This window comes from Salvelinus sp. IW2-2015, unplaced genomic scaffold, assembly GCF_002910315.2.
Source record: "Salvelinus sp. IW2-2015 unplaced genomic scaffold, ASM291031v2 Un_scaffold16326, whole genome shotgun sequence".
Lineage (NCBI taxonomy): Eukaryota > Metazoa > Chordata > Actinopteri > Salmoniformes > Salmonidae > Salvelinus > Salvelinus sp. IW2-2015.
Genome location: NW_019957535.1, coordinates 1,601,323 through 1,616,777, shown reverse-complemented (window position 1 = coordinate 1,616,777; position 15,455 = coordinate 1,601,323). Strand labels below are relative to the sequence as shown.

The following is a 15,455-nucleotide window of genomic DNA, read 5'->3' as shown; positions in this document are numbered from 1 at the left end:
CAACAGAAATGAGAGGTAAAGGGAACATTTAATAGAGCTTGCATTACAAATCAACACAGATGTATGCAACAGGTCAACTGTATCTTTTTAACCCTTTCAAATACCACATGTTGCTATTTAGTTATCAAATGATACAGTGAGTGCACTGCTATAATCTTACTCTTAAAAAATGATATTAATTTAGCTCATATCTTATTAGTGAAGAGTATTTTGAATCTGCTGTAGATTACTTGTTTGGTGCACTTTGTCAGTGTCTAGTTGTTTGGGGACTCCAAGAGAGGGATGCTTGTAATGGAGTCTTTAATGAATGTGGTTGAAGACAGACACAGCTAAAGATATAATCTACATTTAATGTCTACACAGCTCTGGGTTTACAGTACAACCTGTCCGGAAGGCAGATGTGTGTGTGTGTGTGTGTGTGTGTGTGTGTGTGTGTGTGTGTGTGTGTGAGCATGCGTATGGAATGCGTGCATGGATCTGTGATTCTTCATTGTCTCCACTCCCACTCTTCCTGAGTTACCCCTGCTCTCTCTAACAACAATGTAGAAAATTCCATGAATACATATTTAAAAAATGACAAACTCACACCTTCGCCAYTCTTCTCCCCCTCCTCTTYCCTCAGCTCCCCCTGCTCTACGGCTTTCTGTCAACGAATCCTTGGTGGTAGACCCCGGGAAGGACGTGACCCTGTCATGCGAGGTGACCGCCGGATTGCCTAAACCCACCGTCACCTGGTCGCGCTACCTGAACCCGTTGCCGAGAAACTCGTTGGTAAGAGACGGGACTCTGGAGTTGCGCTCGGTGACGCCCGCCGACTCAGGCTTCTACAACTGCACTGCAGTCAACAATGTGGGGAACCCGGCCAAGAGGAACGTCAACCTCCTCGTCCGAAGTCAGTGTGTGTTTATGTTTGACCGTTTGGGCATGTCTAGAGGGTTTGAATTTGCACTGATATACAGTAGTGTGTGTGTGTGTTTGACTGTTTGCAGTGATATACAGTCGGATCTGAAATTATTGGCACCCTTGATAAAGTTGATCAAAAAAGACAATACAAAAAAATAACACAAACTGAGCTACAGTATATTATTGTGTGCTAAGATAATGGGGAAATTATATTATTTTATACTAATACAATTGCTCAAAGAAAGAGATTTTGTTTAACAAGTAGTGTTTTTTTCTCAAAAAGAAAGGGGTCAAAATGATTGGCACCTCTGTTTTCAATACCATTCAATACCTCACCTTGCGAGGATAATGGCACTGAGCCTTTTTCTAAAAACCCTTCCTCCATACAGAATCTTGGCAGATCCTTGATATCCTTAGACTGCCCTCTTCAATTCAAAGCAGAGGTTTTCAATGGGGTTCAAAAATCTTATATGGCCATTGCAAAATTTAGATTTTGTGGTCAACTATCCATTTCTTTGTGGATCTTGTGTGTGCTTGGGGTTATTGTCTTGCTGAAAGATCCACTTGCGGCGAAGTTTTTGGCTAAAATGTCCTTGCAATGGATAAAGTTCAGTGTGCCATTGACCTTAAGTGCCCCAGGACCAGTGGAAGCAAAATAGGCCCATAACATCAAAGATCCACCACCATCTTGAGTCCAAAAGCCGTGTGGGTCTTCCAGCATGACAACAACCCCAAACACACATAAAAGAGTGGCCAGTGAAGAGTCCAGATGTTGTATGTTTTTATTCAAGAGCACATAAAGAGCATGTACAGCACAACGCTCCAGTGAGATTCATATGTTAAGAGTACATTTTCCCTGTATAGAACAAAGAGTCTGAATACGAATACAATATGGGTGAAGCCACATCAGAGAAAAAAAATAACAAAAATCCAGAAATGACTCAATTAAACCAGCACAATGTCAGGAACTCTGACCAGACATCTTCTTACCTATGCTGTCTTTGTCGCAAGATTGATGTCATTCTCTCCATGTCAGCAAGTTCCCCGTATAAACCTAACCACATTTCAGTCTAGTACACACTTAACTGTACTGGGAAAATGGGGATCCGATGACTGGCTTTCAGTTGGTGGTGGGGAGGTGGAAGGTCGTTGGAAGACTTGTTGCGAAACAGTAAGTGGGCGACACAAGGTTTGAGTTAACGTATAAATACTCCACGAGCTTCATGCCCATTGGTTGAAAGAAAGGAAAGGGATTTTTGCATGAGTGAGCCCATAGGTTAATCATTAATCATGGTGGAATTGCCTTCGTGTACCACGCTCATAGGCCAAATTTAATAGGTGAATGACATTCCACACGCTTGCTTATAGTAAAGGAGAGAGGTGACACTAAGCTGAAGAGGTACCATTATGACACGACCCTATAAATATCTACTATGCTGATGAGGTAACATTACAAATACTACCCTATACATATCCGCTATGCTGATGAGGCATCATTATAACCACTACCATATATATACCTGCTATGCTGATGAGTGAGATAGGAAGCGATGTGAATAACTCTACCTACATATATATATATTACCTCAATTACCTCGACACCGGTGCCTCCGCACATTGACATTGACTCTGTACCGGTACCCCCTGTATAGTCGTGGCCAAAAGTTTTGAGAATGACACAAATATTAATTTCCACAAAGTTTGCTGCTTCAGTGTCTTTAGATATTTTTGTCAGATGTTACTATGGAATACTGAAGTATAATTACTATGGAATACTGAAGTATAGTATTTGTTCCCCGAGCCACTTAGTTATCACTTTTGCCTTATGGAAAGGTGCTCCATCATGCTGGAAAAGGCATTGTTCGTCACCAAACTGTTCCTGTATGGTTGGGAGAAGTTGCTCTCGGAGGATGTGTTGGTAACATTCTTTATTCATGGCTGTGTTCTAAGGCAAAATTGTGAGTGAGCCCACCCCCTTGGCTGAGAAGCAACCCCACACATGAATGGTCTCAGGATGCTTTGCTGTTGGCATGACACAGGACTGGATGGTAGCGCTCACCTTGTCTTCTCCGGACAAGCTTTTTTCCGGATGCCCCAAACAATCGGAAAAGGGATTCATCAGAGAAAATGACTTTACCCCAGTCCTCAGCAGTCCAATCCCTGTACTTTTTGCAGAATATCAGTCTGCCCTGATGTTTTTCCTGGAGAGAAGTGGCTTCTTTGCTGTCCTTCTTGACACCGGGCCATCCTCCAAAATCTTCGCCTCACTGTGCGTGCAGATGCACTCACACCTGCCTGCGCCATTCCTGAGCAAGCTCTGTACTGGTGGTGCCCCGATCCAGCAGCTGAATCAACTTTAGGAGATGATTCTGGCTCTTGCTGTACTTTCTTGGAGGCACAGAAACCTTCTTCACAACAATTGAACCGCTCTCCTTGAAGTTCTTGATGATCCGATAAATGGTTGATTTAGGTGCAATCTTACTGGCAGCAATATGCTTGCCTGTGAAGCCCTTTTTGTGCAAAGCAATGATGACGGCACGTGTTTCCTTGCAGGTAACCATGATTGACAGAGGAAGAACAATGATTCCAAGCACCACCCTCCTTTTGAAGCTTCCAGTCTGTTATTCAAACTCAATCAGCATGACAGAGTGATCTCCAGCCTTGTCCTCGTCAACCCTCACACCTGTGTTAACGAGAGAACACTGACATGATATCAGCTGGTCCTTTTGTGGCAGGGCTGAAATGCAGTGGAAATGTTTTTGGGGGATTCAGTTCATTTGCATGGCAAAGAGGGACTTTGCAATTAATTGCAATTCATCTGATCACTGTTCATAACATTCTGGAGTATATGCAAATTGCCATCATACAAACTGCGGCAGCAGACTTTGTGAAAAATTAATATTTGTGCCATTCTCAAAACTTTTGGCCACGACTGTATATAGCCCCGCTATTGTTATTTACTGCTGCTCTTTAATTATTTGTTATTCTTATCTTTTACTTTTTTAGGGATTTTCTTAAAACTGCATTGTTGGTTAAGGGCTTGTAAGTAAGCATTTCACTGTAAGGTCTACACCTGTTGTAATTGGCACATGTGACAAATACAATTTAAATTTGATTTGATTTGAATTATACGAGTTTACTTGATGAATGAAAAGTGACGATCCATTCAGACCACTATTTATCTGGTCAATATGTCAGTGTATTATGTCTGTTTGTAACAGTGTGTTATATGTGAAAATGTATAAATTGTATTTCATGTTTAAGGACTCTTGGAAGATTAGTCCAAATGACAACTAAAAGAGATCCAAATCAAATCAGACCAGCCTTACTGATTGAACTTTCGTAAACTACATTTCTTTTGAGGATGCATGTTCATTTTTCCAGATGATCTTTTAGCCGAAGCAAAKAAATGTGTATCAGTTTAAGTGGATAGGAGTGGAGTGTATGCACAGGAACAATACCTAGAAGGAGATGAAATGTGTCTGGGTGAATATTAATGCATGTGATATCCTGTATAACATGCAGAATTTCTAAACTAATTACTGGATTTTGCCTAAATACTGTATATGTGTTAAAGTACCTATTTATCCACACTTCGTCCAACACATAGCAGATATTTCTTTGTTCATTTTATTAAGTTTATCAGGACTAAAAAAAATATTTTGTACWTTGAATTGGAACGCCCTTGTTTGGTTATGTAGTGGCTTTATATAGTGTTTTCCATACATTCCCCCAACTCTCCTCTGATATCTGCACATGCAATTCAACTTACCATAAATTCCTACGATTCTCGGGCTCTTTAACAATTCCGCTATTTTGTGTTATTTTTTGAGCTGATCTTAACTTTTCTTCTATTGTTTCATATGACCGAAAATAGCTTCTGGACATTAAAACAGCTATCACTAACCTCAATTTGGATGAAGATGTCTATTTCAATGAACTGGCRGCGCAGGACATACTGCTCACCCCGGACCAGGCCCTAATCCCTGACACTCGGGAAGAGAAAGAGACGGCAATGTAGAGGCCGACGTGCGGGTACCCTGATTAAACTAGGTACCCTGATTAAACTACGGCGGCGATTAAATAAAACGCCTCTACCATCTGTTCTATTGGCGAATGTACAATCACTGGAGAACAAACTGGATAAGCTTCGTTCGAGACTATCCTATCAACGGGACCTGAAGAACTGGAATACCCTATGTTTCTTTGAAAATTGGCTGAACAAGGACATGGTTAATATTCWAGCTGTTTTTTTATATGCATCGGCWGGACAGAACGGCAGTGTCGGGTACAGTGCCTTGCAAAAGTATTCATCCACCTTGGCGTTTTTCCTATTTTGTTGCATTACAACCTGTAACTTAAATWGATTTTTATTTGGATTTCATGTAATGGACATACACAAAATAGTCCAAATTGGTGAAGTGAAATGAAAAAAATTACTTGATAATACATGGAAAAGTGGGGGGTGCATATGTATTCACCCCCTTTGCTATGAAGCCCCTAAATAAGATCTGGTGCAACCAATTACCTTCAGAAGTCACATAATTAGTTAAATAAAGTCCACCTGTGTGCATTCTAAGTGTCACATGATCTGTCACATGATCTCAGTATATATACACCTGTTCTGAAAGGCCCCAGAGTCTGCAACACCACAAAGCAAGGGGCACCATGAAGACCAAGGAGCTCTCCAAACAGGTCAGGGACAAAGTTGTGGAGAAGTACATATCAGGGTTGAGTTATAAAAAAATATCTGAAACTTTGAACATCCCACGGAGCACCATTAAATCCATTATTAAACAATTTAAAGACTATGACACCACAACAAACCTGCCAAGAGAGCCAAAACTCACGGACCAGGCAAGGAGGGTATTAATCAGAGAGGCAAAAAAAAGACCAAAGATAACCCTGAAGGAGCTGCAAAGCTCCACAGCGGAGATTGGAGTATCTGTCCATAGGACCACTTTAAGCCGCACACTCCACAGAGCTTCCGTAAAGGAAGAGTGGCCAGAAAAAAGTAATTTCTTAAAGAAAAAAATAAGCAAACASGTTTGTTGTTTGCCAAAAGGAATGAGGGAGACTCCCCAAACATATGGAAGAAGGTACTCTGGTCAGATGAGACTAAAATTGAGCTTTTTGGCCATCAAGGAAAACGCTATGTCTGGCGCAAACCCAACACCTCTCATCACCCCGAGAACCCCATCGGGAACTGGCGGGAACTGGAACACGCTGTCGTACATGTCGATCCAGAGCATCCCAACCATGCTCAATGGGTGACATGTCTCGTGAGTACGCAGGCCATGGAAGAACTTGGACATTTTCAGCTTCCAGAAATTGTTTACAGATCCTTGCGACATGGGTCTGTGCATGATCATGCTGAAACATGAGGCGATGGCAGCAGATGAATGGCACGACAATGGGCCCCAGGATCTCATTACGGTATCTCTGTGCATTCAAATTGCCATTGATAAAATGCAATTGTGTTCTCTATGTTCTGAACAGAGTGCCCCGTGGTGGTGGGGTTATGGTGTGGGCAGGTATAAGCTACAGGAAATTACATCAACAAACCGCTAGCCCACACGACTCCGTACACGCCTGCCATCTGCCCTGCACAGTTGAAACCGGGATTCATCCGTGAAGAGCACACTTCTCCAGCATGCCAGTGGCCATCGRAGGTGAGCGCTTGCCTACTGAAGTCTGTTACGATGCTCAACTGCAGACAGGTCAAGACCCTGGTGAGGACGACGAGCACGCAGATGAGCTTCCCTGTGACGGTTTCTGACAGTTTGTTGCAGAAATTCTTTGGTTGTGCAAACCCACAGTTTCAGCAGCTGTCTGGGTGGCTGGTCTCAGATAATCCCACAGGTCAATTCTCTGGCAACATATCTGGTGGACATTCTTGCAGTCAGCATGCCAATTTCCCTTAACTTGAGAAATCTGTGGCATTGTGTTGTATGACAAAACTGCACATTTTAGAGTGACCTATTATTGTCCCCAGCACAAGGTGCAACTTTGTAATGATCATGCTGTTTAATCAGCTTCTTGATATGCAACACCTGTCAGGTTGATGGATTATCTTGGCAAAGGAGAAATGCTCACTAACAGGGATGCTAACAAATTTGTGCACAMAATTTGAGAGAAACAAGCTTTTTGTGTGTATTGAACATTTCTGGGATCTTTTATTTCAGCTCACGAAACATGGGGCCTAAACTTTAGATGTTGCGTTTATATTTCTTTCCAGTATATATGAGCACCAATATTGCTTTCGTAAAATCTACTCCACTCCGCATTTGACACGGTTGAACATAGAATATTACGTTCTAAATTGCATTATTAGGGTTTTCATGATTAAACATTTAATTGGCTATATAGTTATGCGTATGATAGAGAACAATTTGTTCATGGAAATGGGAGTGTATCTACCAGGGCCAAGATATCCTGTGGCGTGCCACAGGGTTCAATAATTGGACCTTTGTTATTCCTAATCTATATCAATGACCTTGGTGCTGTGTCTTCTACCGTACTTCCCATTCTCTTTGCTGACGATACCAATTCGATTTTTCCAGATAATAACAMAAATCTTTAAATGTAAAAAAAATCCAAGAATAAGAAATATTGTTTTAAAAAGTCACACACTAGATTCCTAATAGATTTTTTTAACTTAACCTTTTTTTAACTAGGCAAGTCAGTTGACAATGACAGCCTACCCTGGCCAAACCCTAACCCGGATGACGCTGGGCCAATTGTGTCCCACCCTATTGGACTACCAATCACGGCYGTTTGTGATACAGCCTGGAATCAAACCAGGGTCTGCAGTGACACCTCTAGCATTGTGATGCAGTGCCTTAGACAGCTGCRCCACYCAGGAGCCCTGATGAAACGTTGTGGAAAGACCATTGATCAGAAATACAGTGTAGACATTGTTMATGTTGTAAATGACTATTGTAGCTGGAAATGGCTGCTTTTTTAAATTGAAAATCTACATAGACGTACAGAGGCCCATTATCAGCAACCATCACTCCTGTGTTCCAATGGCACGTTGTGTTAGCTAATCCAAGTTTATAATTTTAAAAGGCTAATTGATCATTAGAAAACACTTTTGCAATTATGTTAACACAGCAGAAAACTATTGTTATGATTAAAGAAGCAATAAAACCGACCTTCTTTAGACTAGTTGAGTATCTGGAGCATCAGCATTTGTGGGTTCAATTACAGGCTCAAAATGGCCAGAAAGAAATAACTTTCTTCTGAAACTCGTCAGTCTATTCTTGTTCTGAGAAATCAAGGCTATTCCATGCGAGAAATTGCCAAGAAACTGATGATCTCGTACAATGCTGTGTACTACTCCCTTCACAGAACAGTGAAAACTGTCTCTAACCAGAATAGAAAGAGTGGAAGGCCCCGGTGCACAACTGAGCAAGAGGACAAGTACATTARAGTTTYTAGTTTGAGAAACAGACACCTGACAAGTCCTCAACTGGCAGCTTCATTAAATATTACCCGCAAAACACCAGTCTCAACATCATCAGTGAAGAGGCGACTCCGGGACGCTGACCTTCTAGTGTGTATATATATATATATTTTATGAGCACCTTATAAACTGTATGCACCAAAAACCCTGTTTTGACAGATGGCAATTCATCACTCATATTGATTAGGGGGTAAATCAGGTTGTATGCGCTGTTTGCAGCAAAGTGATGAAATCTGTTGGTATTATCACAAAGATTAGTGGTTTGGTTCATCAGGCTTGCRTTCTAACTCTATACTATAGCTTAATTTACCCATATCTCATTTACTATAATATTGTCTGGGCCAGTACATATGCATCCTACCTATACAAATTACTCATCATACAAAAGACTAGACACCTTCTCTAATTACCTTGCTCCATCTGCACCTTTGTTTAAGAAACACCAATTACTTCATCTACAAATACTCATGCCTCCCAGTTTAGCTAAACCCTTCAATGGATTCTTCCAGGTTAATTTTGAAATGCATCTACAGTATATAACACAAGACACTGTGATAACCTTCACCCTCCCCACTGCTGCACCTCACACAGTCAAATCTCTATCAGATATAGAGGTACCATACTCTGGAATTCTTATCTTCACATTGACAAAACATCATCCCTCAATAGCTTCAAGAAAAGACTGGGGGTCAACCTGATAAACCAAACTACTCAGTAATCAACTCCATATAACCTAACTCTCACATGYACACAAACACGTTTCAACAAAACATGATTTATTTTTCGTGGTTACTAATCAATTCATTTATACATTTATATTCAGTAGGTTTTGTTATCTGTTTTAACAAACCTTTTTATTTTTGTACTTATGTATTGTATATTGTTGTGGTGTGGTTTTCATATCAGCCCTCGGGCTTCCAACTACACCTGCACACCGTTTTTTTGTTTGTTATCTATGTTGTTGTCTATCACCTGTTTTCTTTGGTGCGAATAAATAAACCCATTAAATAAAGTTTGATGTCATTAGTTCCAGTACAATACATCAACATTAATTACAACATTTTCGTTGATCAGACACAACAGTTCTATATTAATTTCTGTTTTATTCACCTGTAAGAAAGCCTGTCCCTTTAAGAGTGACTGACGACATCACAGCTAGCTCAGTGTTAATTAACCCAACTCCAAAATTCAGCATGCCATCTGTGGCTGAGCAGAGATTCTCCGGTTTTCTAACAATATTATTCTGTTTTATCCTTTACTGTGCGTGAATGCAACTCCTGATGAAGATGTCAATGTTTTAGTCATATTTTCACAATTGTACAGCATTTTATGCACTTGTTTTGATGCTAGCTAAGACACTACTGTTAGCCACATTTTGCCTGTCACTTGTAGACATTTGTATGTTGTATTTGAGTCACTGTCTTGTTATAGCAGTTGAGAAACATGATTTTGATTTGATTATAGGCAAGGCAACCCCAATTTTCATGATTTCTGGTAGATAATCAAAAAATCACATCACATTTTTGGACTCATTCAGTTTTTACCTAATTAATAACTAGAATACTATTGGAAATTCATGTTGAAAGTTCCATTTATATTGAAACGCATTAAGAAGGAAAGAAATTAGACAAATTAACTAYGGCACACCTGTTAAATGCATTCCAAGTGACTACCTCGTGAAGCTGGTTGAGAGAATTCCAAGAGTGTGCAAAGCTGTCATCAAAGCAAAGGGTGGCTACTTTGAAGAATCTCAAATATAAAATAAAATGTGTTTAACACTTTTTTTGGTTACTACATGATTCCATATGTGTTACTTCATAGTTTTGATGTCTTCACTATTATTCTGCAATGTAAAAATGTGTCAAACTATACAAAAAACCTGGAATTAGTAGATTTCTGGTAGATCATCAAAATTAATCAATCACATCGCGTTTTTGGACTACCTAATTAATAAGTGGAATACTATTGGAATTTCATGTTGAAAGTTTCATTTATATTCCTGTAAGTTGAAAATGATGCTGCTTCCTGTTGACAACAACTTTTGATAAATAGCCCAATGTCAAAACAATGTTTTGAAGTGTCCAAATCAATAAACAGTTTGTGATATATTGAAAACATAAACAGAAAATGTACTACCTACACATACAGTTGAAGTCGGAAGTTTACATACACCTTAGCCAAATACATTTAAACATTTACATTTAATCCTAGTAAAAATTCCCTGTCTTAAGTCAGTTCGGATCACCACGTTATTTTAAGAGTGTGAAATGTCAGAATAATAGTAGAGAGAATAATTTATTTCAGCTTTTATTTCTTTCATCACATTCCCAGTGGGTCAGAAGTTTACATATACTCAATTAGTATTTGGTAGCATTGCCTTTAAATTGTTTAACTTGGGTCAAACGTTTTGGGTTGCCTTCCACAAGCTTCCCACAGTAAGTTGGATGAATTTTGGCCCATTCCTCCTGACAGATCTGGTGTAACTGAGTCCAGGTGTGTAGGCTCCTTTGCTCACACACACTTTTCAGTTCTGCCCACAAATGTTCTTATGGGATGGAGGTCAGGGCTTTTGATGGCCACTCCAATACCTTGACTTTGTTGTCCTTAAAGCCCATTTGCCACGACTTTGGAAGTGGCTTGGGGTCATTGTCCATTTGGAAGACCCATTTGCGACCAAGCTTTAACTTCCTGACTGATGTCTTGAGATGTTGCTTCAATATAACACATAATTTTCCTGCCTCATGATGCCATCTATTTTGTGAAGTGCACCAGTCCCTCCTGCAGCAAAGCACCCCCACAACATGATGCCGCCACCCCCGTGCTTCATGGTTGGGATGGTGTTCTTCGGCTTGCAAGCCTTCCCCTTTTTCCTCCAAACATAACGATGGTCATTATGGTCAAACAGTTCTATTTTTGTTTCATCAGACCAGAGGACATTTCTCCAAAAAGTACGATCTTTGCCCCATGTGCAGTTGCAAACCGTAGTCTGGCGTTTTTATGGCGATTTTGGAGCAGTGGCTTCTTCCTTGCTGTTGTTCCGGGATTTATTTGCACTTTTCGCATCAAAGTACCTTCATCTCTAGGAGACAGAACGCGTCTCCTTCCTGAGCGGAATGACGGCTGWGTGGTCCCATGGTGTTTATACTTGCGTACTATTGTTTGTACAGATGGACGTGGTTCCTTCAGGCATTTGGAAATTGCTCCCAAGGATGAGCCAGACTTGTGGAGGTCTACAATGTTTTTTCTGAGGTCTTGGCTGATTTCTTTTGATTTTCCCATGATGTCAAGCAAGAGGCACTGAGTTTGAAGGTCGGCCTTGAAATACATCCACAGGTACACCTCCAATTGACTCAAATTATGTCAATTAGCCTATCAGAAGCTTCTAAAGCCATGACATTTTCTGGAATTTTCCAAGCTGTTTAAAGACACAGTCAACTTACTGTATGGAAACTTCTGACCCACTGGAATTGTGATACAGTGAATTATAAGTGAAATATTCTGTCTGTAAACAATTGTGGAAAAATTACTTGTCATGTACAAAGTAAATGTCCTAACCGACTTGTCAAAACTATAGTTTGTTAACAAGAAATTTGGAGTGTTTGAAAAACGAGTTTTAATGTGTCACAATAGCAATCATACAGTACCAGTCAAAAGTTTGGACACACCTACTCATTCCAGGGTTTATCTTTAGTTTGACTATTTTCTAATAATAATATTGCATATTAAAACTATGAAATAGCACATATGGAATCATGTAGAAACCAAAAAAGTGTCAAACAGATTTTATTTTACATTTGAGATTCTTCAAAGTAGCCACCCTTTGTCTTGATGGCAGCTTTGCACACTCTTGGCATTCTCTCAACCAGCTTCATGAGGTGGTCACCTGTAATGCATTTGATTTAACAGGTGTGCCTTGTTAAATGTTAATTTGTGGAATTTCTTTCCTTAATGTGTTTCAGGCAATGGTATACAGAAGATAGCCCTATTTGGTAAAAGACCAAGTCCATATTATGCCAAGAACAGATCAAATAAACAAAGAGAAATGACAGTCCATCAAAGGTGGAGGTCGTGAAGGTCGGTCAATACGGAAAATTTCAAGAACTTTGAGTCCAGTTGCAAAAACCATCATGCGCTATGATGAAACTGGCTCTCATGATGACCGCCACAGGACGGGAAGACCCCTAGTTACCTCTGCTGCAGAGGATAAGTTCATTAGAGTTACCAGCCTCAGAAATTGCAGCCCAAATAAATGCTTCACAGAGTTCAAGTAACAGACACATCTCAACATCAACTGTTCAGAGGAGACTGCGTGAATCAGGCCTTCATGGTCGAATTGCTGCAAAGAAACCACTTCAAAARGACACCAATAGGAAGAAGAGACTTGCTTGGGCCAAGAAACACAAGCAATGGACATTAGACCGGTGGTCATCTGTCCTTTGGTTTGATGAGTCCAWATTTTAGATTTTTGTTTCTAACTGCCGTGTCTTTGTGAGACGCAGAGTAGGTGAACTTAGGATCTCTGCATGTGTGGTTCCCAACGTGAAGCATGGAGGAGGAGGTGTGATGGTGTGGGGGTGCTTTGCTGGTGACACTGTCTGTGATTTATTTAGATATCAAGACACACTTAACCAGCATGGCTACCACAGCATTCTGCAATGATATGCCATCCCATCTGGTTTACGCTTAGTGGGACTATCATTTGTTTTTCAACAGGACAGTGAACCAAAACACACATTCAGGCAGTGTAAGGTATATTTGACCAAGAAGGCGAGGGATGGAGTGCTGCATCAGATGACCTGGCCTCCMCAATCACCCRACCTCAACCCAATTGAGATGGTTCGGGATGATTTGGACCTCAGAGTGAAARAAAAACAGCCAACAAGTGCTCACCAAATGTGGGAACTCCTCCGAGACTTATGGAAAAGCATTCCTCATGAAGCTGGTTGAGAGAATGTCAAGAGTGATGAAAGACTTATGACCCAGTTCACGATCCCTATGGCTTCCACAAAATGTGGCCAGTCTTTAGGCATTGTTTCAGGCTTTTACTCTGAAACATTAGGGAGAAACACCACTTTCAATGAGGGGACAGTGGAAATTTYCAGACATGAGTCCAGCGCATGACCGGGAGCGTGCCTTTCTTGTTTTTCATTTTCTATTGACGAAGCTATTGTCCAGTTGAAATATGATAGATTATTTATGACTAAAACAACCTGAGGATTGATTATAAACATCGTTTGACATGTTTCTACGAACTTTTATGGTACTTTTTWGATTTTTCGTCTTACTGCTGTGACCGTGCTTTGTTCCAATGGATTACTGAACAAAACGGAGGGTTTTGGACATAAAGAGTGACTTTATCGAACAAAACGAACATTTATTGTGTAACATGGAGTCTTGTGAGTGCAACCATATGAAGATCATCAAAGGTAAGYGATACATTTTATCGCTATTTCTGACTTTTGTTACTCCTCTTCTTGGCTGGTTACTGTTTGTAATGATTTGTCTGCTGGGCGCTGTTCTCAGATAATCGCATGGTATGCTTTCGCCGTAAAGCCTTTTTGAAATCTGACACCTTGGCTGGATTAACAACAAGATAAGCTKTATTTTGATGTATTGCACTTGTGATTTTAWGAAAGTTAAATATTTATAGTAATTTAATTTGAATTTGGCGCTCTGCAATTTCACCGGATGTTGTCGAGGTGGGACGCTACCGTCCCACTGTTCCATAAGAAGTTTTTAAAGAAGGAGCAGACAAAGTGTGTTGTTCCGGGATGTATGTTTTTGTCTTGCACATATGTGTACGTGTGTGTGTTTTCCCCTTCCCTGTTAATGGGAGTCACACGAGCCCAGGTGGCGAGATAGCACGCAGACGAGTGCTTCGTAAGCGCCTCGCTAACGTATAAAGTGCAAYATGTGGTCTCCATCTATTTGAGCGCAGAGGGCTAACCATATGACGGTGGCGTTAAGTCTCCCGTCCTCACCAACCCACCCGCCGAGCTAGTTTGCATGCTTGGCAAGGCATGGAGTTGCAATGTTTTTCATTTTTCCTCTCCTGCACTCTCACTGGTACTAGAGATGCTACATCAAAGCAGCTAACTTCAAAGCAGTGTGCTGATGTGTGTATCACTTCATCAGAAGTACGTCATCAATGAAGTCCGAAGCTTTGTTTGATCAACCTGCTTTTTCGAACTGTGTGTTGCAAAATGCGAGATCCCACTTATTTCGCCGTGGTTCTGGGGCCTTTTCTGATTTCCAGCTGCTTTCAAACACTGACCTCTACTGCACGTGTACTTACAAATATAGTTAGGATTCTGTACAAAAAGATTCACCTGACTGGTATGGAACATTCAGCGATGTAAGATTATGAGGTGGAATACTGTTGAAGGCAAAAATTTWAAATTTAGTATAGTATAAGCTTCTGTCTTAAGCATCCTAAATAATGCCGTATATTCCGTTTCTTTTAAATAGTCAACTTGAAGGCAAAAAAGAGAAGCATGATGTAAGATGCAAACCTGGTATTCTATCTGATTATAAGCTACTAAAGSCAATGACTTTACCGCGGCTCCACAGTGTTTAAATGAAAATGGAGAAAAAATACCTCTATCTGATAATCACACACTGCTATTTATTGCTGACCAGCAGATGTAGTTAATGTGCATTGTAAACAGATAATGAAACTCTGGTTAATTAACTGTTTTTCGGAAACAATTTGGTGAAATCGCCGAAGCCATCAGAAAGCCTTGGTTTCCCACCCCTAGGTGGTACCCTATAAGGTCATCCTTCGTACCTTTAGTTATATGTACAGTTCATACCTCAGATTCTTTCTTACATATAGTCCACAAGTACAAAGTGTGCTTTTAGAAAAGGTACTATATGTCTTCATAGGTTAACACCACAGTGACAAAGCCATATTTTCCTATAGTAGAGGACAAAAATGTGCCTTTTATAATCAAAATATTGGCTACTTAAATGTACCATTATACTCTTTATCTGCACATTTTACTAAAAGGTACTGCACAGTACCATGAGAGATCATCGTGTGTACCTCTGAAGGTACGTTATGTGTATTTTGATATTTTTGTTG

The 15,455-nt window shown here is 40.3% G+C and overlaps 1 protein-coding gene across 1 annotated transcript in view; it reads left to right on the top strand.

Moving 5' to 3' along the window:
* Positions 1-15,455, top strand: part of LOC112080438 (MAM domain-containing glycosylphosphatidylinositol anchor protein 1-like) — a 333,781-nt gene that overhangs the window by 243,843 nt on the left and 74,483 nt on the right. Inside the window, exon 7 of the mRNA XM_070442591.1 lies at positions 623-892. Coding sequence (XP_070298692.1) covers positions 623-892 — 270 coding nt within the window. The remainder of the gene's footprint in view (positions 1-622; positions 893-15,455) is intronic.